Genomic DNA, 25,248 nt, shown 5'->3' with positions numbered 1-25,248 from the left:
TCACGCCAGCAACTTGCCTGCCTCCCGGGACGCAGCCACGGAGGGCTGGGCTGGGCACCTGGGTGTCTCCCGGCTGCTGTGGCCCTTGGGCTGTGGGTGCCGCGTGGCCCCAGACACCTTGGCACTCTTGGCTCGGGACAGCTTCTCCCGGATGCGCCCCCCGGGGGTGGGCTCCTTCTGCTGGAAAGAGCTGAGGCCTGCGGGCAGCCCTTTGCTCTTGACCGTGGGCTTCAGCTGGGCCACCCTGTGGGCCACAGAGGGTGCCAGCCCGCCCGGGCAGCCGCTCTTCTTACACTGTGCCTTCTCCTGGGAACAGGGAGGGGCAGCTGCACTCTCAGGACGCCCTCTGCAAACCGCAGCCCCTGGGTGGTTAGGTGCCTCGCTGTTGATGCCCGGCTCAGAACTGGTACCTCCCAGGTCCCTGCCCTCGATCCACAGGCACTGAAGGTATGTCTGGCTCAGAGACACGGGGCCTGCCCCTGGAGCCTACGCTTGGGCCTCTCCCACCCACTCCACTGCCTACCAACTGCCCACCCCACTTAGGGGGCACGGAGGAGGCTGAGGGCCCAGTGGCTGTGGGTTGTGGGGCCAGGCCATTAGCTTTTCTCAAGGCAGAGATGAAACAGCATCTGGACAGAAGGATCGGCCCCCTGGGCAGACAGGCGAAGCACGCTGGGGCCCACCTCTCACCCGGCCCCGAGGCCACGGAGAGGGGAGGGCAGGAGGCATCTGCTGTGCCAAGAAGGAAGGGGTGCCGGCAGCCGGGGGAGCCCCTGCCACACCAAGTGTGCCCCGGGCCACCTGAGGAAAGGCAGGGCCTCGCTCTGGGGAGTCTCTGTGAGCAGAGCGTGGCCTCGGCATTTGCTTTCCTGCTAGGGTGAGACGAGGAGGGTGGAGACACACGGGCAAGTGGCAGCAGGGCCGCCCGGTCAGACCTTCCCACGTCACCCCACAGGGTCGGGCTCCTCCTCCTGCCGTTGGCACTCAGAGCTCCCAGCCTTGGTTCGCTTGGTTCTGAGCAACGGGTGTCAGCACAGGGCTGGGGAGAGTCCGCTATCTGCTACCTGCCCAGGAAGGGACCTGAAGGGCCCTGGGGCCAGGCAGGTGCTTCAGCACTCACCACAGAGGCGGTCTGCAGGCCCGCGTAGACGCTCCTCTCCAGCTTGCTCCGTTTCTTTGCAGGCTCACCCCCGCTGCCCCCTCGAAGCTCCGCGCACAGCAGACCCAGGCTCGTCCGCACCGCCCTGGGGGAATGGGGTGGTGGGTGCAGGGCACATGCAGTCCTGGCCGCCCCAGCCTTGTCCCCCTACTGTCTCTGTAGTGGGTCACACTCCTCCAAAGGCCCTACGTCTCAGGCAGACGGAGCTGAGGGTGAGGGGCCCCGGGGGCTGAGCCAGCTCTGACCTCCCCTCAGCACCTGCCTCCAGCCAGCCCCTCTGCCTGCCAACCACCAGCCCTCAGCAGTCCCTGCATCCTCAAATCCACCCCACCCCCCACTAAGCTATACTGGAAGTAGGCACGCTTCTGTTACCCGAATCCCATCCTTCCAGCCTGCTAGGAAGGAACACCCTGGCAGTGCTGTCTGGTCCTAGCCATAGTGACCCAGAGGCCAGGTGTCAGGGGCTGGGGCCGCTGAGGGCTCTGAGGGGCCGCCCAGTACTCAGGAGCCAGGGCTCTGCTGCTACTGGGGCTCTAGTGGGGCTGCAGCCTCAGCCTTGGCACTTGGAACAAGGGACAGCCGCACATGCGCCGTCTGTCAGTCTGAGGCAGGCAGGGCTTATGCAGGCTGGGCCCGGCCCTTGGCGGGTGTTCAGGGCCTGATGCTACCACCCTTAGGAGTGGGGTGGGCACCAGGCAGGTTTGTGAGAACTGCATCCACATTTCTGCCATAGCTGGAAGAGGACACGCCAACTGGAGTCCCACCAGGGGCGGTGGTAGGGGCAGGCGGGCGGGGCAGGGTCCAGAGAAGCCTGGGCTTTCCCCCAGGGTCCCCCCGAGTCCCCAGGGACCCCACTGCCTGGCTCAGGCCCTCCCAGGAGCCCGTCCTGTCCTCCACGCACGTCTTGAGGACGGAACTATGCATCCTCAGCCCCTCCCAGATAGAGCCCGGGACACTGCTGGGGCCGAGCCTCAGTGTTCCCCATGCCCCAGAGCTGTGCTGTCTCCTAGGCTGGGAGCTGGGGCAGAAATCGACTCCAGCCAACATGGGCCTAGCAGCTACCTCCAGATGCCCCCAAACAGGTCCCACCTGATTCCCCCACATCCCGGACTCCCCATCTTGTGTGGGTGACCCACTCTCCCCAGAACCTCCCACTGCCCCATTTCACATGGGGAAGCCAAGGCTCGCGGAGTCTTTCTGCCTGTTCCTGGCTAGACAGGGGCTGGGGGCTTGGCCTCTCACCTTTCAACCCCCTGACTCACAGGTGCAAAGGGAGCCCCAGCTGCTCATGAAAATGAATCACAAGGCCGGGCGCGGTGGCTCAAGCCTGTAATCCCAGCACTTTGGGAGGCCGAGACGGGCGGATCACGAGGTCAGGAGTTCGAGACCATCCTGGCTAACACGGTGAAACCCCGTCTCTACTAAAAAATACAAAAAACTAGCCGGGCGAGGTGGTGGGCGCCTGTAGTCCCGGCTACTTGGGAGGCTGAGGCAGGAGAATGGCGTAAAAACCCGGGAGGCGGAGCTTGCAGTGAGCTGAGATCCGGCCACTGCACTCCACCCTGGGCGACATAGCGAGACTCTGTCTCAAAAAAAAAAAAAGAAAATGAATCACAGATGGAGACAAAGAGCCCTGCCCGGCTCTGGCCGAACATCCCTTTCCACCTTCCTGCCCACCGAGGAGGCTTCTGAGGGCTGAGGGGCCAGGCAGGAAGCCGTGGGCCAGAAGACGCCCCTGGGCCCCCACTCCCCAACTTCCTGCACAGTAGAAGGCCCGTCCCGGGGCCAACTGCCTCCGCCACCACTGCCTGGATGAGTGAGGGCAGGAGGTGGAAGGGTGAGGTGGGGCCCTGACCCTCAGGAAGAGGGGTCCTGGACTCAGTTTCCGTGAGGTCCCGAGGCTGCTGCCTTCTAGCCAGACCCTGGCTTCCAGGGGCCCTGTCCTGCCCAGCAGCTCCCACAGTGCTGGCCGGTTCTCAAAGGGAGACCCCAGGAGACCCCCCCCAAGAGACACCTGGGCAGGGCAGGGGCAGCTCTGGGGGGCTGCCATATGGTGACCCCTCCACTGCCCACAGCCATGCAGCCCCTCCCTATAACCTTCCCTGCATTTGCTAATGTTTTGTGACATAAAGCCCTGAGATTAATTTTTTGCCTCTGTCTTAATTGAAGGAACCATTTAGTGCCGATTTAACTATTATTACCAAATCATCAGGATTGATGCAGTGCGCACACGCACGCGCCAATCGTGTTTGGAGGAGCTCGGAGGATTTATGCAAATGGGCCTGCCGGGAGAGGCAATTTGTAGCCGAGAAGGACAATTATACCAGGCCCGGGAGTGCACCAACGGCTGTGCCGGGCGGGTAATGGATAATAACATCGCGCCGGCAGCCGTGAGCAGCGCCGCAGCGTGACCAACGACTTTATACAGTGCAGATAAAGAGGCCTGCAGGCAATGCCGCCTCACACTCCAGGGGGCCGGGTGGGGCGCGGGCGGGGACGATGCCACAGCCAGGTGTGCAGAGCCGGCGTGGCCGGGCCTGGGAGCTGTGGCTTCCAGAGGGGGACCCGGGCCAGGGTGCTGCTGGGAGCTGCCAGCTGGGCAAAGCCTGTCTGGAGCAGGGCTCTGTCCACTGGTCACTCTCGATGGTCTAGGAGGGGCAGGGCCAGGCCCTCAGAGTGGCTGTGAAGGGGCACCAGCAGCCCCGGAAGCCTCAGAGGAGCTGGACCCTGCTGCCCCGGCCTCGAGGGCCCAGGGCCAGCCACAGGTGCCCTGCGATGCCAGTGCCCAGGACTCACTTGACTTTCTTGCCATCGCTCCTGGGGAGCGGCCCCGTGGGACGTGGGGCAGGCAGTGAGCTTGAGTGTTTGCGCTTCCTCGGCCGGCCAGGCCCCCGCCGCGCAGGGCTCCGCGAGCTCTCGTCTCTCCTGGGGGCCACAAGGGGGATGGTCAGAGACTCATGCAGAATCCAGTGCCCCAACAAGGTTCCAGCCGAGGGCACTGGCCTTAGATGGCTACTGGGTGCGGGGAAAGGTGGGGCCCAGACTTGGCCTGGGGAGCCTGACCCCTCAAGCAGAAGGCAAGGCCAGCCAGGGCCCCCGCCGCCCCCACCTCCCACCATCCACACACACTGGTCAGGCGGTGCCCCTGCCCTTGTTGCAACTGCGGGGTGTCCCCTCCCCCAGAGAAATTTCCAACTTCTGCTCTGGCCCCCCAGCGCCCCTAGTCCTCCCTACTCCCCTTTCTGCCACTGTCCCCTCACCCGCCACCCTGCAGCCGGCCTCCTGCATACCAGGCTCTGCCGAGTGGCTCTTCCAGACCCCCAGTCCTGCTGCTTGGTCTCGCCTGGCCGAATGCCTCCCTCCTTGGGCCCCACTGCCTCTGGGAAGGCCTCCCTGACAGACCCCAGTGTCTGCCCACAGGCAGGGTGCAGAGCTCAGTCCTGGCCTGTTCCCACATAGGCCCCAGCACCGTGCACACCTCCCAGGGGTGGGGGTGCAGCGATCCTCCCAGGCCCTCCCACCACGCCGGGCGTACTCATGGTCGTGCCTGCGCTGCAGGCGGGCCAGCTCCCGCTGCTTTTCCTTGTAGCGCCGCTGCAGCTCCGCCAGCTGCACACGCATCCCCACCTCTTGTGTGTCCAGCCGGTCGATGGCAGCCTTCAGGGGGCACACCTGGTGGGCAGGGGCACAGGGGCCTGTGAGCCGGGCCAGGGCCCAGGCTGGGGCTGTGTGGCAATGCATTGGGCAATGTGAGCACTGGGACCCCTACTCACAGGCTTGGTCTTGGGGGTCCAGGTGTCCTTGCGCTGCAGGATCTGCATGCGGGGGGTGAGCCTGGGGCCGCTACAGGGGTCGGCCGTGGGTGGCTGTGCTGGGGCAGTGGTGCTGTCTAGGCCAGCGGCCTCCACCAGGGACCAGGCTGTGGCCAGCGTGGCCAGGTGCTGTAGGTTGAAGGCTAGCACGTCCTCTTCCTCCTCTGTGGGGCATGGGAAGGTCAGAATGGGCATAGCTGGGCACACACTGCCCCTCACAGTCTCTTGACATCAGCTGTGGTCCCCTGAAGCCACCCAGCCGTGAAGACCAGGATGAGGGTCAGGAGGCCGGGAAGAGTGACGTGGGCATCAGGGTTGGCATCCAGCACCCCTGTTTGGTTCCAGGCTGGTTGTAGGGCCGGGCCAGCTGGGAGGACCCATGTGGCAGGGTCCTCCGTGTCACAGAGCAAGACAGGCCCCAAACCATCTAAGTAAAAGTAAGCTGCTCGTTACTACTTCTAACAGAAACGCCTGTGTGTCCCCTCACCGGGGGTGCGCTGCTTCGAACGGCAGCTCTGGGAAGGGACACTCGCTCTGGGGCCCTCAGAGACACAGGCAGCGCTGCAAGAGGCCACTGAGGCTTCCAGCATGGAAGCTGTTGAAGTTCAACCAAGTTCAATTCAGTGGCTCAAGCCCGCAGTTCCCTCAGACGTCTGTCCATGTGGCTTTAACCAAGTTCAAAGTCACGTGGAGAGATGGCTTTGGAACTGTGGGCTTCAGTACCTGGGCATCATTCAACCCAGGTGGTGGAGGCTGGTGTCCCCCAGTAGCTAAAACGTGCCACTGCCCATCCATCTGCCCATCAGTCCTTCCATCTACTCGCCTGTGTGGACACCTAAGGAGCGGTGGCTGCAGGGAGGCCAGCGGTCAGTGCAGAGGGAGGGGACAAGTCCCTTCGATACCTTTAGGTTTGAGACAGGGCCCTGCTTTATTGCCCGGGCTGGAGTGCAGTGGGGTCCTGCTTTATTGCCCGGGCTGGAGTGCAGTGGCTCCATCACGGCTCACGGCAACCTCAAACTCCTGGGCTCCAGCACCCTCCCCTCAGCCTCCTGGGTAGCTGGGACCCCAGGCCCTCAATTCCTTGTGAGGAGGGCAGCGGCAGGAGTTTCTGGATGCAGCCTTACCTGCTGTGACCCTTCTCAGAGGGGCCCCCACCATTCCTCCATCCTCCCTCAGAGCACCAAGCCCCTGCCACTGCCCCGTCTCTGAACACAGTGCTGGGCTCTGCCAGGCCCTTTCCACACACTCCAGCCCTGTTGCAGGCAGGAGGGCCAGGGATTGAGCACAGGTCAGGAGGGAGGGGCTGCCAGGGCCGCATCCTCTGGGACCTCAACCTGGGGGCGGGGGCGGGGGAGCTACCCTCACAGTGACTTCAGGAACAGCGGCAGCCCAACAGCCCAGGGAGTGGCCTGGGGAAGGGATGGCCCATCTCGGGGTCAGAGCTTGGGCCAGCAGAGGCTGGCATCATGCAGGGGAGGGCCCAGCATGGGGATTCAGGGCCTGAGTAGGGGGACCCAGCCCTGGGGGCTGACAACAGAGACCAGGAACAGGGCCCCCATGGGCTGATCCCACAAGGACATCCAGCAGGAGATAGGGGCCAGACAGCTTGAGGTGGGGGTAAGTGGTTATGGCCAGGAAGGCGGGAGAATTGGGGGACCCCTGTGGGGTCAGAGTAGAGGTGCTGGCACTCCTGGGAAAGCCTAGGAGTAACGATAACCTCACAGCAATGAGCACCCCAAACCTGGTCTCTGCCTCGGAACCCCATGCTCCACTTAACGGACTTGGGCTCCCTAGACATGGTTGATCTCAGCCACAGGCAGGAGTGCGGGGTGACCAGAGCAAACCCCATCCCTAATGGGACACATCAGTGCCTGACCGCTGGGGGATGCACCTGAGATTCCACCAAAGGCATCGACCCAAACGCCCCGGCTGGGAGGCGCTCCACGGTGCGCAGCCAGTTCCCTCCTCAAGTACAGGGGAGGGCCCGGAGGCCACAAGCCCAGCCCAAGGGTTGATCCATCCTCAGAGGTCATTACTCAGAAGCCAGGAGGAGCTCGGAGGGGCAGATGCTGGGGTGCAAAGCTCTGGACCGAGAGCACAGATCTGGTGGGGACCATGGGAACGCTCAGGCTGCTGGGTCCAGGGTCCACAGGGAACGGGAGGGGAGAGAGGGCCGAGGGGGGTGGACTGAGCAGCTGCTACCATCAGCAGCCGGGAAGATGCATCTGCAGGCCCCTTCCACTGAAGGCCCCAGGTCTCCTGGTCTCCGGGTCACTGCACTTGGCCAGAAGGTCTCTCTGTGCCTTCCCTGCCCTTGCAGGCTACAGGCGTGTGGCCCCCACATGGCCTCACCCAGATGGCTCTGCCAGGCCTGGGGGCTCTATGCCCGCCCGGCCCCGATGCTGGGGACTTTTTCCCCACTTTCCCCTCTGCAAATCCTGCTGTCTGAAATCCTGCTGTCTGGCACAGGACAAAACCAGTCTCCTAATTAATTTCAACCAAAGTGGTCACTATACTTGTAGGATTGAGCTCTGAGCCCAGCAGCTGCACAGACCTGCCCATTAATTGGGACAAGGGGAGGGGAGGGGCGAGGGTGGGGGCCCAGGAGGGCAGAGCTGGCCCTGACTCTGCCTCTGTACACCCTGGTGACTGGGACACCTGGTCTGGCCAGAGTGTGATGAGATCCATGCTGGGTTAAGCCACATGGCTCCCCACCTGGGACACATGGTCTACACCTGATTATTCATGCAGTGAACAGGCTCCTGTCCTGCAGGCATTCACACAGGCAGACGGGCCACTCTGGCCACACACACGGCACCTGCTTTCTGTTGACGCCTCCTCATGCTGCCGGGTGAGGGTCCCCGGCAGCTCAGGCCATGCCCCGAGGTGCCTCCACCTCGCCCTATCTACCTTCTCATACACCGCCGGCTGGAGGACCAAGGGAGGGCCTCTGGGGGGTCCCGGTGGAGCCCACCCTGACAGGACTCCAAGCTTCCTCAAACCCTCTGCACAGCCCCACCCAGAGGCAGAGACTCTGGGCCAGATACCCCCGAGGGCAGGCAGCTCCCAGCACCGCGGAACACCCCTGCCGGGTGCGAGCCAGCAGCCTCGTCCAGCAGAGGTGACCAGAGGCCCCTGGGGAAATGCACTGCTCGAGAACATTCTCTTGATCGTGGTGGTGAGATTTATGCGTCCAGAAAGCAGTGGCCAAGCCCTGAGGACTGTCAGGTTCGTGCTGTGAACAACCACGGCACCGTGCCCGGCTGGGGGACGCCCTCCACCGTGGGGCTTTCTCTGGGGTCCACAAGGAAGACGGCAGGAAGCAGGGGCTTTCCCAGGAGCGCTGGACCGCAGGGAGTGCCCAGACCAAGGGCTGGGGTGGGTTAAGCAGAGACCTGGCCCTTAGGTGATCTGGCTCCGCCCACTGTTGTCCGGCTGTCCTTGGGGCCTCTGGGTGGCTGGAAGAGCCCAGGAGCTCCCGGTCCCATAGGCCTCCCTGCAACAAGAGCCCCACCCTCCTGCTTCCTCCCCTGGGCCTGAGTGGGGAGCCGCCAGTTCCTGAACTGGACCCCCCAGGCCAGAGCAGCCACGGAGCCTGAGGCGGTGGAGGCCTGGCAGAGCAGGAGGCAGGCTCTTCTCTCCCCTTGCCAGGACACGGGCCCCTGTTCAGCCACTTTCAATAGGAGGTGCTGCCCGAGAGGCCCTTCCTTTGAAACCATCATGTGGGTGAGTCCTGCTCCCAGGACCCCACCTGGGACAGGGGGATTCGGAAATGGCACACTTGCCTCGGACTTCCACGGATGAGGGTCGGCAAGGGGAGGTGGACACTCTCCAGGGGACCCACCACACTCTGGGGACAACTGAGTGGGGCCCAAGGCTGCCATCTGGCCAGGTGACCCTGAGCCAAGCCTGCAGGTCCCACCGCTAGGGCTTTGGGGGGTGGCGGCAACCACCGGGCTTACCTGGCACAGCCCTCTCACTCCTCTGCCGCTGGATTGCCAGGTCGGCCAGCTCGCTGAGCAGAGCAATTCCATGAGTCCCTGAGCTATGGGGCAGGGGGGCTGTGCTGGGGGGTCCAGAGGCTGCTGGGGGCTGAGGGTCTGGTGGGCTGTCGCTGGGCAGGTCCCCCAGGTCGATGGTGGCGGCCACCAAAGCATCCAGGCCTGGTAGCGCCCTGGGTGGGTGGCTGTTGTTGGGAGCTCCCCCACAGTCCTCCTCTGAGTCCTCCATACTCTGCTGCCCCAGCTCATCTTCCTCCAGCTCGTCCTCCTCAGCGGTCGGCTGCTCTCCCTCGTCCTCAAGGGCACCCGGGCTCCCTGCTTGCTGCTGTAGGACTTGCGGGGAGGCCCCTGATGAGGGCTCCTGCTCCCCCTCCTCCCTGCTCCTCTCTTCTCGTGCCTCTCCCTGAGTAGAATGAGCCTGGCCGGTGGCCTCGGGGCCCCCTGCCTCGAGGAGGGCCCCACATTGCAGTTCTTGTAGCCCCTCAAGTGGGCTGGGGTCCGCTGCCTTCCCCTGGGGTCCCCGCTCGGCAGGGTGGGGGGTGGCGGCAAGGTCCTGGGTGGCCTCCCTGGCCCCTGAGAGCAGCCCGGGCTCCTCCAGGCTCCTGGGGCTGCAGGGAGGTGGCTCCCCAGGCAGGAATGTCCTTGTGGGCTCAGGCTGGGCCCCCAGGGTGGCGGTTTGCATAGTTTCAGGGTCCTCGAGGTTAGAAGAGTGCACGTCTGAGGGTAGGGAGAAGCCCAGGCCAGCCACGGGGCGCAGGTATCCGGGAGGCAGGTCTGCAAAGGAGGGGACAGGTCAGCAGGGAGCTGGAAGTGGTGGTGAGGGGGTGTCCTGCAATAGGACAGAGGACAGCGACCTCGAACCCTCAGACCCAAGCCCATGCGGAAGGGTCCCGGGCTAGCTGCAGGTCTGCAAGACTGGTGGCGGCGAAAGTGTTAACGTTAATTAAGGGGGCAGCCTGGCCGGGCACAGTGGCTCACGCCTGTAATCCCAATACTTTGGAAGGCTGAGGAGGGAGGATCATTAAGGCCAGGAGTTCAAGACCAGCCTGGGCAACAGAGTGCACGCACCACTACAAAAAAATAAAAGAACAATTAGCTGGGCGTGGTGGTGCATGCCCGTGGTCCAAGCCACACGGGAGGCTGAGGTGGGAGGATGGCTTGAGCCCAGGAGGCCGAGGCTGCAGTGAACCATGTTCGTGCCACCACACTCCAGCCTGGGGGACAGAGGGGGACACCTTGTCTCAAAAAAATAAAGAAGAAAAAAAAAGTGTGAGCAGCCTGACGCCAGGCCCTCATTCCCCCACCGAGTGGCTCTAATGCTCCCCCAACAACCCTGGCCGCCTGGGCTAGGGTGGCCTCAGGAGCCATCTCTGGCATGGTGTGCCGTGGGCAACCAGAAAAGGGGAAATTTGTAAAACATGATGCTTGAATCAGGGTTTTCCCTGAACCAGAACGAGCCGGCAGCATGTCAGAGGCATCACGTCCCATTAACTGCAGGAAAAAAAAAAAAAAAACTAAGGGAGAAAAACTGAAAGCCTCGGCTGGCTCCGTCTCCTGACCGTGAAACTAGGACGGGTTTTATGTTCGCCACACGGTTTCCAGTGTGAACTCAGCCCCATTCAGACAGAATCAAACAGGCTGGCGGGGAGTGGATGGGCGGGTGGCAGGGGCCGAGGCCAGGTCCGAGACCCCCCAACCCAGGCACCCCGCCTCACTGCCCCTCCCTCACCCAGCTTTGCTGAGACCCTGAATGGCAGCCTGGTCAGGTCCCACGCCCGGTGCCCCCCAGGCTGCCAGCACCACCACCAGCAGGCCCTGCCTTCATTGCTGGAGCGTCCCCATGACGGCCAGTGGGACCGTCTTCATCGTGCCTTTGTCAGCCCAGGGCCAGGAAGGAGGTGGCTGGGCCGCTGTGTGCTTCTCCCATGCCCATTGGGAGGGTTGGGAAGAGGGAAGAGAAAGGAAGGGAACAGCCACGCTGCCCTGGGCCTGGGCCGGTGTGGAGCAGCCCTGCAGGCAGCCCGAATTCAGCCCTGCCAGGCAGGGGCGGGAGGGCTTGGAGCGGAGCACAGCGGGCCAGGCCAGGCGGCTGCTCTCACCTGGTTCGGATGTGACGATGTCAGCCGTGGACTGCGGACCCTCCCCAGTCTTTTCCTCGGCGCTGGGCACCCGGGAGCCAGGCCCCGGGCTGCTGGCAGCGCAGACATTTAAAGTGCACGGGGCGCTGGGCCGAGGTGGTGGGGTGGGGCAGCTGGCAGGGGGCTTTGGGGCGGGCGGGTGGCAGCAGGGTGGCAGCTTGGTGGGGCCTGCAGCGTGTGAGGGGGCGCCTGGGGCCGTGGGGGTTAAGGCAACTGGCTTGTGAGTGGACTTCGGGGCCTTCTCCTGGGCGGGCTCCTCCAGATCCAGGTGCTGGTCTTCGGGCTTCCGCTGTCAGGGATGGGGGGAAGTTCAGGCAGGCTCAGGCTCCCCCGACCCCATAGGGTCCCCTGCTTGGGTTCATCCTGCCGGAGGGCAGGCGTTCAGGGGTCTCCCGGAGCCAGGCCCAGCCAGGCAGGGAGGGGGAGAAGTGCCTGGCCCAGGCAGGCGTGGCTGGGGGCGGTACCTGGAACTGGGCGGCCCTCTGCTGCTGCAAAGCATAGAGCTCCTGCTGCCGGAGGAGCTGTGGCCTCGAGTACACGGGGAGCTGGCCGGGGTGCTGCATGTGAGAGGCAGGGCCCCGGCCCCCATACATGGGGGGCCACAGCGAGGCCTGGTCCATGACATCCGCTGCGGGCAGAGCCCAGGAGGGGTCAGCCTGGCCGGGGAGGGGACAGCTCCGGGGCTGCTTCCCCGAGTCCCCGTCACCCTTTCCTTAGCCCACCAAGCCCACTGCTCCCTCCTGAGCCCTGGCCAGCCCACCCCCAGCTGCCCCTCCTTCCAACAGCCCCCCGAGTGTGGCAGCCTGGACCAGGGGCCCTTACCAAGTGCGTGGGGGGCGCTGTGGGGTGTGGGCTCTGAGGGCAGGATGACCAGCTGAGTGGGGGCGTCCTGGGGAAGGGGGAAGACAGAGGGCACGGGGCCAGCCACAGAGGCGGGGAAGCCGGGGGGCAGGTTCTGGTGCAGGGCAGGGTGCCCCAGGCCTGGGAGGCAGAGGGCACAGTGGTCAGGCCTCCCACTCTCAGGGACCAGGAGGGAATCCCCCATCAGCCCCAGGCCAGCCCCCGCCCTGGGATCACTGACCGTAGGAGTGGCCCCCCATCCACAGGGAGGGGCTGCGGGTGCGGGGCAGCCAGGGGGGATGCGGGTGGGTGTGGGGGGCTGGGTCCCCACCCAGCTGGCTGCTCTGCATCATGAGGTGGGGGGCCAGGTCCCCAGGGCAGCTGCTCGGTGGGTGGATCCGGGCGAACTCTACACGGTCTTTGCTGTCCCTGTAAGACCCGGGGCTCAGCCCTGCCACCAGCGCCAACGCCCAGCTCCCCATCCCACCCCCGGCCCTTTGCTGTCTCTGTAAGACCCGGGGCTCAGCCCTGCCACCAGCGCCAACGCCCAGCTCCCCATCCCACCCCCGGCCCTTTGCTGTCTCTGTAAGACCTGGGACTCAGCCCTGCCACCAGCGCCAACGCCCAGCTCCCCATCCCACCCCCGGCCCTTTGCTGTCTCTGTAAGACCCGGGGCTCAGCCCTGCCACCAGCGCCAACGCCCAGCTCCCCATCCCACCCCCGGCCCTTTGCTGTCTCTGTAAGACCCGGGGCTCAGCCCTGCCACCAGCGCCAACGCCCAGCTCCCCATCCCACCCCCTGCCATCAACCTGGGAGAGAGAATGGGACCTGGAGGCTCAGGGAAAACCCCAGGCTCCAGCCTCAGTGCTCTGCAGGGCTGACTGGGGGCCCTCTCCTGGCCCCTGAGAGTGGGCAACCTGACTGTTGCAGGGAGTTAGCTGAGACCCCCAACCCAGGGTGAGACCCCAGAAAGGCTCTAGGGGTGGGTAGAAACCCACCCACAGCCAGCCATAGAATCTGCTGCCCCAGCCATGACCACCCTCTTCCTCCACGTGGCTCTGAGTGGGGAGCCCCAAGCCCAGGCCCAGCCCCACTCCCCAGGGCCACAGGCCCAGCTCTCACTGCAGCAGCAGCTCGCGGCCGGCGAGCCCCAGGCGGTCATCACATAGCCGGGTCCTCTCCTCCTCGGCCTCCAGGTCCAGCGCGTGTGTGGAACGGGGCCCACCGCCAGCTGCACAGGGTCGAGACAGCAGAAAGGAGAGGGTTGGGTGGCCAGGGAGCCACAGGCTAAGGCAAGCAGTGACCCCGCTTCGAGCTGGGGGGCCTGATGCCCTGAGGAGGATCCCCTGGTCCTGGGGCATCGGAGGGTCTGCCAAGGGCAGGTGTGGGAGCTGGGGAGCGGGGGCGCAGGGCAGGGCCAGCTGGGCATCCTAGACTGGCCCGGCCTGCCTCCCTCTCTGCGCAGGGCCTGTACCTTTGAAAGCGGGGGCGGCCCGGCCCTGCCGCGCGGTGTTGGTGCCGTAGGCTGCCTCAGACCGGCTCGCCGTGTCCTTCTGCCGGGCCAAGGCCACTGCGATGCCCACAGGGGGCTGCCGAACCTCCCCGTCACCGTGCATGGTGTCGTGCTCCCGGCTGCGGGCACAGTCCGGCCTCTCCGACTGGCCTGGGGCCTTAGAGGACAGGAACTTCGCTTCCTGCTGGACGCAGCTGGCCTTGAGGCCGCCCAGGCCCACCAAAGGTGCCTTCTGGCCCACCACTAGGGCCTGGCTGCTGTACTTGAGCAGGTTCTTCATGGCCGAGACCTCGTCCGGTGGTGCAGGCAGTTCCTGGGGCAGAAGGGCCGCCTGCTGCAGGCCGCTGCCAAAGGGGTCCAGGTAGGCGCCAGCCTTGCGCTCCTCGCTGATGGCCATGGCGGTGCCCGGGCCTGCCTGGACACCCCATGGGGGCAGGTGGGGCCCGCTGTAGCCCAGGGATGCCAGCTCCAGGGACTTGCGCTTGGCCTCAGCCCCAATGCCCCCCTGTTCCACCTCGGGGGCCACCAAGTGCTGCTGGTGCCGGATCCGGGCCACCTTCTGTGCCCCCGGGGGGCCGGCCGGGGCTTCCTTGCCAGCAGTCTTATCTAAAGTGCAGCAGGCCTGGGGGGCCTTCCCGCCCAGCGGGTCCTGGTGACCAGGCCGGGCACAGTCCTGTGAAGAGGTGGGCAACTCGAAGTAGCCGCTTTTGTCCAGACTACCTTTAGGGAGTCCAGGGAAGGAGGCCTCAGGGCCTGCGCTGCCGAGATAGTCTAGGCCCTTTAGCCGGGGGTTGAGGGCCGCCTCAAAGCCCCCAGGCCGCCGCTCGCCCTTGCTCTCAGCCTTCAGGTGGGCATAGGAGACTCCATAGGCTGCAGCGTGGTCGGGGGCCATGGTTCCCTCCAGGTGCCGGTCCTTGCCCTCCCCTGCCACAGCGCAGGCCTCAGTGGCCTGGAAGGGGCGGCCCTTGTCGGCCAGGTGTCCCACAGAAGGCACGAAGGTGGGCCCGCTGGCCTTTAGGTCCCGGGGGACTTTGTCCTGCAGCGGACAGAGCCCGTCAGGGCCCCCGTGCAGCTGCAGGCAGGGGAAGGAGCCAGCGGCCGTGCTGAGGGGCGGGGGCGGCCCGGCATAGGACGCGGTGTGGTGTAGCATCTGCCGCCGCTCCAGGCACTCGCTGAAGGCCGGCCCGGGCTCCGGGGGGCCTGCTGCCTCCTTCGCACAGCGCCCAGAGGTTGCCACCCCCGCGCCAGGCCGCCCCAGCACGCCCCCCGCACAGCTGGCTAGCGCGGCCCTGCCCATCTCGCCATTGAGCACCTTGGTGTTGAGGAGGCAGGAGGTGAGGTGCTTGGAGCGGCCCTCACAGGCTCCTCGGGGTACAGGGCCACCCTCCCTGCAGTGCCCATCAGCCGGCACGGGCAGCACCAGCTTGTGCCGCTCCTTGCCACCGTCCTCCTCTGCCGCCGGCCGCTCCTTGCCCTCAGCCGCCTTGCCCGCCTTCTCTCTGGCCAGCTCTTTGCCCACGAGGAAGCGGTCGAAGTCCTTGGGGCCCTTCTGCAGGGAGCCAGCCTCGCCCCGGTCTCGATCCCGGCTGCAGGAGCCCATGGGGTTAGCAGGGGCGGCCCGGGCCACGCTGGGGAAGTTGTGGTTGGCCGGCAGCAGCGTGGGCTGGGGCGGTAGGTTGCGCAGGTAGAAGTTATCTGTGTGGGAAAGAGCCAAGGTCGATGGGAGGCCTTAGGGGTGAGGCTGGAGGAAGACTCCCTGAGAGAGGTGCTCCAGGTGCCTCCCGGACACCAGCTGGCACTGACCCCAGGTTACAGCCTAGGGAAGGTTTTCGCTTTTTTTTTTTGAGATGGAGTCTCACCCTGTCCTCTGTCACCCAGGCTGGAGTGCGGTGGCACGATCCCCGCTCACTGCAAGTTCCACCTCCCGGGTTCACGCCATTCTCCTGCCTCAGCCTCCCGAGCAGCTGGGACTACAGGCACCCGCCACTACGCCCAGCTAATTTTTTGTATTTTTCGTAGAGATGGGATTTCACCGTGTTAGCCAGGATGGTCTCAATCTCCTGACCTCGTGATTCGCCCACCTTGGCCTCCCAAAGTGCTGGGATTACAGGTGGGAGCCACCACGCCCGGCCTATTATTTTATTTTATTTTATTTTAGAGACAAGGTTTCACCATGTTGCCCAGGCTGGTCTCCTGAGCTCAAGTGATCACCCGCCTCGGCCTCCCACAGTGTTGGGATTACAGGCGTGAGCCACCGTGCCTGGTCATTTTTTGCTTTTGTTTTTATAAAATTGTAGTGAAATATGGATAACATAAAATTTCCCATTTTTGGTGCACAGTTCAGGGGCACTGGGCACATTCCCCCTGCCGTGCAGCCGTCACAAGCATTCATGGCCAGAACCTCTCACCTCCCCATACTGAAGTTCTGTCCCCGTGAAACACTCACCCTCGGCCCCCATGTTCGGCCCCCACACCTCAGAGATGGGAGATGCAAACCCGAGGCCCGTCTCTCCCCTACCTGGCCCAGTGCCAGTAGGGATTTTTGGGGGACACGGGGCAGGCAGTGAGTGTTACAGGGCATCCCCACTGGGTCTTTACAAACAGGCACCAGGACCTTGGAAACCAGGGACAGGTGGCAGGCGCAGCTCCTGGCGCCCCCGCAGAAGAGGCGAGGAAGGACAGGCGGTCACGGAGGAGGAGCTCACCCACCTGCTGGACCCCCTGGGAGCTCCCAGCCCCTCGGCCTGGCCTCTCGTCTGGGTGTCTCAGTCTGGTGGGGCTAAGGTAATGGGTTGAAATGGAGAAAGGCCAGTGGCTCCGGGGGCAGAGAGCAGCAGCTATGCTCGCCCTGCCTGGTGGCTGGTGGGTGTCTGGGGGCTCCCTCTGCCGGTCCCTGAAACAGTTGCCCAGCCTGGGCCCTCAGCCTGGGCCCTTGGCCTGGGCCCGCTCTTCCCGGCTAGGGTCTGCCCCAAGCTCTCCACACTCCTGGCTGCCCTGGGGGTACCCATCACCCCACAGAGGGGGCCAGGTCACCGCCTCTGGGGACCCTGGGCGGGGGGCTGTCCCTCTCCACGCCCAGCTGGGTGGGTGGGCAGCAGGGTGGTGCCAAGAAGGGAGGGAGCAGACAAGGGGGGAAACAAAAGAAACATTTGGAACTTGTAAAATTGTCCTCAGGCATGTAAATTCCTTGTCAATTTCCTGCTAATTAGAAACAAGGGGGAAGGGGAGCGGGAAGGGGCTAGCCCCAGCGAAACCTAATTAGCTCCATTTCCAAAACCAAATACTGTTCTTGGATGTAGCTGCACCACAATATTGTGAAAGCCGAGAGGCCTGGCTGGCCACTGCCCGGAGGGAGTCCCCTGTGCTGGTGGAGGGGTTGGGTTTCTGGGGCTGGGACCAGCCACCTGCCCGCCCTTGACAAACACTGTCAAAATAACTGCACGCGCAGGGGCTGACGTGGGTCTGGGGGAACGGGGCCTGCGGGGCTGTCCTCTGGGCAGCAGAGCCCCTCAGCCTGCAGCCACAGGAGCTGGGGTGTAGGGTGAGGAGACGGGTTTGGGTGCCTGTCCTGGGTGAGAGTTGAATCCCCTGGGTGGGGCTGGTGGTGAGTTCCTGGCCCCCATGCCTGCTCCCCTGCAGCTGGCTGGCACGGGCAAGGCCAAAGCCCTCCCGAGCTTTAGCAAATCTCGGGCTCCTGCAGGTGCGGAGGTGCAGGCCACACAGAGGTCCTGGAGTGAGTGTGAGGTGGGGAGAAGGGGCTGACGGGCAGCCAAGCGAGGGTGGGCAGACTGGCCTCAGGTCCCCACCCCTCAGCTCACTCAGAGTTGGGGTCATCATGACCACAGGCTCACTGGGGTCCCCCACTCTGTTCCCTGCAGGGTGTCTAGTCTGCCTCTCAGGCCCTGCAGGGGCTTTCTGGGCCTTTCCTCTGCCCCGACCCAGAGCTCCAGCCCTAAACGCCAGGGCTCCTGGGCTCCCAGGGGCTGTGCGGAAGCCATCTGTCCCCACCTCCCTTCTCACCCCCTACAGCCTGGGTGTCCCTCTCCACAGCCGGGACAACCTCCCAGTCCACCTCTCCGCACTGACCGCACCCCATGTGTCCAGACACCTCTCAGATCCTCCTGGGGAGACGTCCCAGCCCCTCTGCACTGAGGCAGAACTCACCCCACCATCCAACTGCTCCTCCCAGGTGCGCCCTCCCATAGCCCAGGCCGGAAACTGAGGGTCACCTAGACCCCTCTATCCCTCCCTGCCCCCAACCCCCCTCCTAGATATCACTGATGCTGGCCCCTGTGGGACCCCACACCTGTATTGCTTCTCATTGTAGGCCAGTAACTAACCTTCAGCTTCCTGCTCCAGCCTCCTGGTGTCACCCCAAGGGGAACTTTTTAAAATGCAAATGAGATGTCACCCTACCAACTTGGAGATAAGGACCCACACCCATCCCACCTCCAGCCAGTCCGTCTCAGGGACTCCGGGGGGGGACTCCCTGGCACCGGGACTTGGCTCTGCTGGGCCTGCGATTCCTCTTCCCCAAGGCCCCACCGATTCTGATTTCTCAGCAAAGACTCAAACTCTGCATCCCTGCTTTGGGGATGCTCTGCCAGTAGGGTAAGCAGCCCTTCTGTCCACCGGGACACGGGGCTGGGGGCTGGGCCTCCTGCAGCCCAGCTCGCCCTTCTGTCCACCGGGACACGGGGCTGGGGGCTGGGGGCAGGGCTCCTGCAGCCCAGCTCTAGCCCAGACCACTGAGTGTGTAAGCCGGGAAGTGCAGGCTTCTGTGGGCTTCCTCCAGCCCCCACCGGATGTGTCCTCCTCCTGAGCCACCCCAGGATCCGGGAGCTGTTGGGGGCTGCAGGGCAAGGCCAGATCCTGAGGAAGCTGGTGGGACTAGGGTGATAAGGAAGGTGGGCACTAGCTCAGCTGCTCCCACCTGAGCAGCGAGAGGTCTTGAGACAGCGTGATCTGGGAACTGAACCTGCGCCTGGGGGTGGTCCTGGGCCCCTGGGTTTAAATCCTGAGGGGCAGACCCACCGTCTCCTCTAGCCCCCACCCTGACCTCGATGACACCTGTGGGAGGGCTCACCTAGGCTGGCCTTTCCCTGGTGACCCAGAAGCTCCTGCGCCCCCTCCCCGCCTGCTCCCCACGCCGGCCCCATGCTGCACTTGCCTTTTTGGGTTCCATAGAAACGGTGCTGCCCATAGAGAACGTTGCTGTTTCCATGGTGATCCAAGTGGCTCACGGGTAGGAAGGTGGATGCCAGACTCCCCGAAAATCTGGGGTACCCCGGAGCTAGAGAAGCAAGGAGACCCAGCTGCAGAGGCAACTCCCAGCCCCCGGCCCACACTCGCCCTGACCCCAGGGAGGCAAGAAGCCGGCAGGCAGCCCAGGAGCGATGCCCCACAGAGCCCAGCACGCCGCCGCCGGGGGGAAATCAACCCGTCAATACATCATATTAACTCTGACTCGACTAATGCCGTCCCGCCGGTGCGGCACAAATTGAATTGCTGATGGGCTGGGGAGAGGGGAGGACGGACGAGGGGGCCTCTGTTCCCTCCCAGCAGCACTCAGGATCACAGAAGCTCCCAGGCTGGGCAAGAAAAGGGACTCCAGGGAAGTTTTGTGGGAGGAGGGGGCACGGTGGACAGACACTGTACCAAGGTCCTGCCCAAAGGACAGCCAGGCCCGGACTTGGCCTCCCCAAGGCAGGCCCCAGGGCCCAGTGGACAGCCCAGGCCAGGGACCAGCGCTGCTGGGGTGTGGCCAGCCTCCCCCGACCCTGGCTGGAGGTCACAGGTGTGTCCATCCAACGCCGAGTTCCCACCATGGCCAGGCCTCTTCCAGCTCTGAGGTCTGCACAGGGTGGGGAGGGGATGGGGGCAAAGAGTTCCCTGCACAGGCCCCAGCCCCCAAACCCCAGGTGGTGACTCCGAGTCATGCCAGACAGCCCCCTCTCTAGGCTAAGGAGTCTGTCTGTCCCTCAAGGCAGCCACATTTCTGAGCGACCTGCCTCTGCCCAATACAGGAAAGCCAGCCACTCCCAGTCACCCACGCAGCTGGCCCTGGGCCTTGGGACAGCTCTGGTTGTGTGGGGCACACTTGCCCCCACCCAAGGGGTGAAGCACAGCTGGCAGGTCAGGACAGGGCTGAGCACGGCCTGGGAGGCCTGCAGGCACCAGAACCCAGCCCAAGTGCTGCAGAGAGCATGTCTGCTGGACACCAGAGACACCAGTCACAAGGAGTGTGGCTTCTGGTTCCCCAGCAGGAACCTGGGCCACGGGCAGAGTTCTCAGACTCACACCTGCCCAGCCCCATCCCCAGCCCCGCGTGCAGTCCCGGTGGTGCTGATGCTGGCCGGCCCGCCACAGCAGCTGCCTGAACATGAGGGCCGAGGGGCTGGCTGTGGTTGGGGGTCTGGCAGCCCTCTATAGGCCTGAGGAGAAGACATTTGAGGCAGCAACCTACAGCTTCAACCTGCCAGAATGAGCCAGAATGAACCAGAACGAACGCAGCTGGGCAGGGCAGGATGGCGGGGGCCTCACCTTTTTTTTTTTTTTTTTTTTGAGACAGAGTCTCGCTCTGTCCCCCTGGCTGGAGGGCAGTGGCGCGATCTCGGCTCACTGCAAGCTCCGCCTCCCGGGTTCACGCCATTCTCCTGCCTCAGCCTCCTGAGTAGCTGGGACTACAGATGCCCGCCATCGCGCCCGGCTAGTTTTTTTTTTTTTTTGTATTTTTAGTAGAGACGAGGTTTCACCGTGGTCTGGATCCTGACCTTGTGATCCGCCTGCCTCGGCCTCCCAAAGTGCTGGGATTACAGGCGTGAGCCACTGCGCCCGGCCATGGCCTCACCTTCTAAAACTCCTGCTCGGAATCTTTCCTGGAAAATGGGCCCCCGAGTCCAACTGGTGCACCCCACACCCTAATCCCACTGGGACCCCCGGCAGTGGCAGGCACCACCCAGCTAGCGTTCGATCTTCTCTGGCTCAGTGGATCCCAGGGAAATCTGTGGAGCTTGAGCCCCAGGAGATGCTCCAGGAAACCCAAGCTCTGGGTCACCAGCTCCAAGCACGCACCCCACACCCACCCCATCTGGAGTCTTGTGCAGGGCATGAGCACAGGGAAGGCTCTGGGAAGTCCTGAGACACGGAAGCCTGCTTGACAGGGCTAAGTCCCATCTCCCTGTGAGGCCACACATCCCAGGCCAAGTCTGGGGACCTGGGGAAGGCGCCCCGGCCCTGGTGCGGCCCTGCAGCTGCCCTCCAGCTGGGGACACGGGGCTGAGGCTCGAGCCTGGCCGACTGGCCTGGTCTGTGTGGGAGCTGCCTCTGGAGCAGCTGTTTACCAGACTGAACAGACTGAACTCTGCCCCAGGAAGACTTAACCAAAGCTGAGAGGGACTGGGTGGGAACGAACTGGGGCGGGGGTAGGGGAGTGGCAGGGCAAGGGGCAGGGCCTTGGGGGGCACTGGCTAAACCTCCGCAGCTGTCCCCCTTTAACTGGCTGCTGTTAAATGTTTTACGAGGCCTCGTTTTGGTAAACAGAAGTCTGTAAATTCCTCCTTCCCAGACTCCGTTTCCCAGGCACGGAGCCCCTGTCCCCCAGTCCATCCACTCTCAGGGGGGAGCAGCACTCAGCTGGCCGAGCAATGGGCTCCTTCCCACCGGTCCCCTCTGCGGGCAGCTGAGGGTGGGCAGCTATGCTTGTCCCTCAGCTGCTGGGCCTTGACTGGTGGCCCCTGGGCTGGGGAGCAGGGCAGCATTAGTCAGGGCCCTAAGACCAAAGGCCTGGCCGGTGCCCCCATCCTTGCCTGCTCAGTCCCCACCTCTGAGGCCCCAGAGGGGAAGTTAGGGAGCGGGGAGGAGGAGGGAATGGGGAGATGGGATGCAGGGGCAGGGAGCAGACAGGGAGGGGCTGGGGTGCCGGAGAGGCCCAGCCGGCAGGGTGAGGTCCTCTTTGGGCAGGGGGCAGAGAGAGGAACGGAAGAGGTCCTCCTGGCCCAGCGACAGAAAGCCCCTTTCTTTTTCCCAACAAGACTGTACTCTCAAAACTGAAAAAGAAAATAAAAAAATGATTTTCATGAATCAGAGCAGCTGTTTTGAGACCAGAAGCCAGAAGGCAGGGCTGCTGTGGCTGGGCCGGGGACACACCGGCGTCCTGGGAGGGGCTGCCACTGAGGAGTGGGGGTGGTGGTCCTGGGGAGGGCTCCAGGGGGACCGCAGAGGCCCCAGATGGCATGGAGGAGACACTCCAGGGCCAGAGACCAAGAGGGCTCAGCCAGCAGGGCCTCGGGGCACATGAGACCAGAGCCAGAGGTCCTCAACTGCAAGTTCCTGCTGGAACGCCAGGGCCCCAGAACCTCCCCTTCCCACACCCCTTTGAGATGGGAGCTTTCATGATCACCCCAGCAGACAAGGGCAAGCCCTGGGCTAAACGAACCTCCCAGAGAGGCAGGCAGGACTCAGGCTGCTGGTGCCCTCAGAGCCTGGCAGAGTGTGGGGAAGAACCCTGTGCGCACTGGGGGCTGCACCGAGGTCCCCACATCCTGCCCCTCCTACTGTGGCGGGCAAGAGCCTCCAAACTCAGTCCCGTGATGGGATGGACTGCAGGAGACAGAGGCTCAAGGTCACAAGCACCTGATGGGTGAGTAAGGCCAGGAGGCCACACATGGGCTTGGCGGGGGGCACAATGGCCACATCCCCAAACCCCTCCCAGCCTCCCCCAGGCCTGAGCTCACCATGTCTGGGGAGGTCAAGGGTTGCAGGTAGGAGGCCTGTGGTGTGGGCAGGAGACACAGTGGGCAGTCGGGGGGGGTCAAGGCTGCCCCTGGGCAGGGCTGAAGGACGGAAGAATGGGAGGGCACAGTGCCAAGAAATGGGGGCTGGAGGCAGCCAGGGGTGAGGGGACCCTTCCTCTCCTCCTGCCCACCTGGAGAAGGGAAGCCTGGAGGTTTCTCACCCCTGGGGAGGGAGAAGCAGCCCCCACCCACGGCACACAGGGCCTGGCCCAATGTCTCTGCTCACACCAGCCCTGGCTGCCTGCCGGGCACCCCCACCCTAGGCACCTCATTTCCCTCATCCCTCCTGCATTCTGACACATTTTCCCAGCAGCCCAGAGCGTCGAGGCCCTGCCCTCTCCAGGCCAGCCCTGCGCCTTCCTCCTCTTGCTAGACTGGAGACGTGGCCACACCCCACCCCCCAGGGAACATCCCTGCAGTGGAAGACGGGGGGCTGCTCCTGGGTCTCTCAGGATGCTGGACTTGGGGTGTCTTCATGGCCAGGTCTAGGAGGGAGAACACCAGCCAGCAGAAAGACTGAGATCACCCGGGGAGGGTCAGGGGACTTCCCACTGCAGGGTCATCCAGGGAGCCCCACTTGGGGCCACGGAGCTCAGGCTTAGCAAACTTCTGGGGGTGCTGAAGCGTGCCTCAAGCACCCTGCCCCAGCCCCCACGCCTCTGAGGACAAAACCTTCTGCAGCGGACACCCCACCATCCTGACAAACAGCAGTGCCTCCTCCCTGGGGGAAGGACTGGGCACCTGCGTCCGCCACGCCGGCCTCCCACGGCTGAGCCTCGACCTGTCTCCCACTGTGGTACCACTTCGGCTCCCACACGCACCTGGACCGGCGGGCAGTGGGTCACGCAGCCAACTGGGCGTGGCCCCAGGCCTGAAATCTGCACATGGGCAGCCAGCCTGGGAGGCCCTGGGGGAACGTGGGAGGCTCTGGGGACTGTATCAAATGCCCACCGTCCAGTAAGGGCCCATCCTCCGGACTCAGAAGCAGAAGCAGACAACCCTCCTCCATCTCCTGCCAAGTCTGCCAAATCCCCTGTTACTCCTCCCACAGTGACCCCAGGGGAGTCCCGGGAGACCCCTGGCCTGGCAAGTGGTCCCTGCTCTTCTTGTGACCCCATACACCCCCCGTCACGTAGGATATCCCTGCCTCCCTGCCATGCAGCCACATGCATGAGATGCAGCCACATGCATGAGATGCAGCCACATGCATGAGGCTCAGCCTGGCCTCCACCAGCCGCAACTCGGCGCTGGCTTTTCAGGGGACACCCCCTTCACTCAGGTGTCAGTGGGTTTCAGGTGCAGTGCACGGGTCTATCTGATGACTGCCAGTCCCCAAGTGCTGGGCTGACACGGATTCTGAAACCCTGTCCGCATGCGGCACACAAAGCGCTGTAGTCGACTGATGACGTCTGCCCTGGGCACACGGGGGCCTCGGTGGGCTGATGACGCCTGCCCTGGGCACAGGAGGGGCCGTAGTGATGACTGCAGCTGCAGGCAGTTCTCACTCCCACTCTAGGGCTGGAAGGGCCTACAACCTTCCAGCGGCCCCTTCCCTAGTCCTGTCTGCTCTCTGCCAAACATGCTGCTCCTACACACAGGCCCTTCACCCCAGGCGGGCAGACCCCTGGGCGTCCAGGCTGTGTTTCAAAGTGCAGCTCCTGGGACATGAGTGGTTGGTGGGAGGCATGGCAGGAGATTCCTTCTTGGAGCTGGACTGCCCAATCCCTGGGGGCCCCTGAGGCTGGGGAAGCTCAGCCCCTTCCCCATCCACAGGCCTGCAGGGAACTGGCCCAAGTGGTGACCCACAGCTGCCTCAGGGGCAGGCCGGGCCAGCTCCGTCTGTTCCTAGGCTAAGAGCGGGGGCAGGTGCCAGGTTCCCATGGGAGCCTCTAGAACAAACGCAGCGAGCAGCCTGCCCAGGATCCAGGCACCAACTCCACAGGGAGGAGCACAGCCTTCCTGGGGATGTTGGGGGATGGTGGCCCAGGGATTGGGGGTAGGGTGGGCCCGGGGATGGGAGGGAGCGTGGGTCCAAGGCTGGGGCCGTCCTCAAACCACGGGAGGTAATGGACAATCCTCAGAGTGTGGAGCTAGAAGCAACCTCATGACCCCCACAGCCTTCGCTGGCACCCTGGACAGCAGCTCTGGCTGCCAGGGAACTCCCTCCCGCCTGCCCACTGGGACCTTCCTCACGTTCTCCAGGCAGCATCCTTGACACACAGGTCACAGCCCCCGGGCCACAGACACAACACCAGCCAGCCCGACACACAGGCACACTGTGGACGGTGCACCTGCCGGGAGGGGCTGCACCCCCACCGGTCAGGTCCAGGGATGTCAGCCCAGGAAAGTCGCACCCCACCCCCAGTGACCAAGGCCACTGGCCCCAGCAGTGGACAGCCGCCGCCGGACACGGGAGGGAAGTTGCTCTCTGTGCCTGTATCACATGGGGTCTGGACAGCTGTTCTCACTGGTGTGGCAGATGGAGAAACTGAGGCTGGGCGTGTGAACTCCAGGCTAAGGCAGCTCTGGGTCTGTGAAGACCCCTGCGCTGCCCAGCTTCTCTGCACATGGCGGGGCCCATGCCGCATCCGCCACCGTCCCGCCCTGTCCTGCGGTGCCTGGGTGTGGGCAGGGCCTTGGGTGCAGCCTCCTAGGTCCCAGAGCAGCCTCTAGCCCAAGTCCCTGGCCAAGTCCCTGGCTCTTGGAGAGCAGGAGCTCTTGGAGAGCGGAGGGGGGCACCCACTCCAAAGCACGGCAGGTCAGAGGGCGGGGAGAGGGTGAGGGGACAGGCTCTCAGTCACACACAGTCCTCAGCCTCAGTTTCCTCACCTATAAAATGGGTGCAAGCACCACTGTGTTCTGCGGTGTGGAGAGAGGGAGGCAGGTGCCGTCCCAGGGCCAGGCTCATGACAGAAGTGTCATCCTGCCCAACCTCGAGCCTGGGCTGGCCCTGGGAACCCTGCAGCTGCAGGGACCAGGCCCTTTATCCA

The 25,248-nt window shown here is 64.2% G+C and overlaps 1 protein-coding gene across 5 annotated transcripts in view; it reads right to left on the bottom strand.

Annotated features, from left to right (window-relative positions):
* The window catches only part of LOC105469294 (BAH domain and coiled-coil containing 1), a 70,523-nt gene that overhangs the window by 9,674 nt on the left and 35,601 nt on the right, over positions 1–25,248 (bottom strand). For 3 of the 5 annotated variants that reach the window (XM_071081815.1, XM_071081817.1, XM_071081816.1), the window contains exons 4-16: positions 18,634–18,756; positions 13,425–15,158; positions 13,073–13,181; positions 12,192–12,379; positions 11,933–12,091; positions 11,575–11,738; positions 11,072–11,399; positions 8,934–9,746; positions 4,933–5,135; positions 4,695–4,831; positions 3,956–4,084; positions 1,121–1,244; positions 14–306 (exon numbers count right to left, since the gene is read on the bottom strand). In XM_071081815.1, the coding sequence (XP_070937916.1) occupies positions 14–306; positions 1,121–1,244; positions 3,956–4,084; positions 4,695–4,831; positions 4,933–5,135; positions 8,934–9,746; positions 11,072–11,399; positions 11,575–11,738; positions 11,933–12,091; positions 12,192–12,379; positions 13,073–13,181; positions 13,425–15,158; positions 18,634–18,756 (4,504 nt within the window). Of the gene's footprint in view, positions 1–13; positions 307–1,120; positions 1,245–3,955; positions 4,085–4,694; positions 4,832–4,932; positions 5,136–8,933; positions 9,747–11,071; positions 11,400–11,574; positions 11,739–11,932; positions 12,092–12,191; positions 12,380–13,072; positions 13,182–13,424; positions 15,159–15,322; positions 15,650–18,633; positions 18,757–25,248 lie in introns of those variants that run through there. The other 2 variants (XM_071081818.1, XM_071081819.1) reach the window with 2 other exon arrangements.

This window comes from Macaca nemestrina, chromosome 17, assembly GCF_043159975.1.
Source record: "Macaca nemestrina isolate mMacNem1 chromosome 17, mMacNem.hap1, whole genome shotgun sequence".
Taxonomy (NCBI): domain Eukaryota; kingdom Metazoa; phylum Chordata; class Mammalia; order Primates; family Cercopithecidae; genus Macaca; species Macaca nemestrina.
Note: the sequence above shows the minus strand (reverse complement) of the source record. Positions and strands in the feature narration are given on the sequence as shown.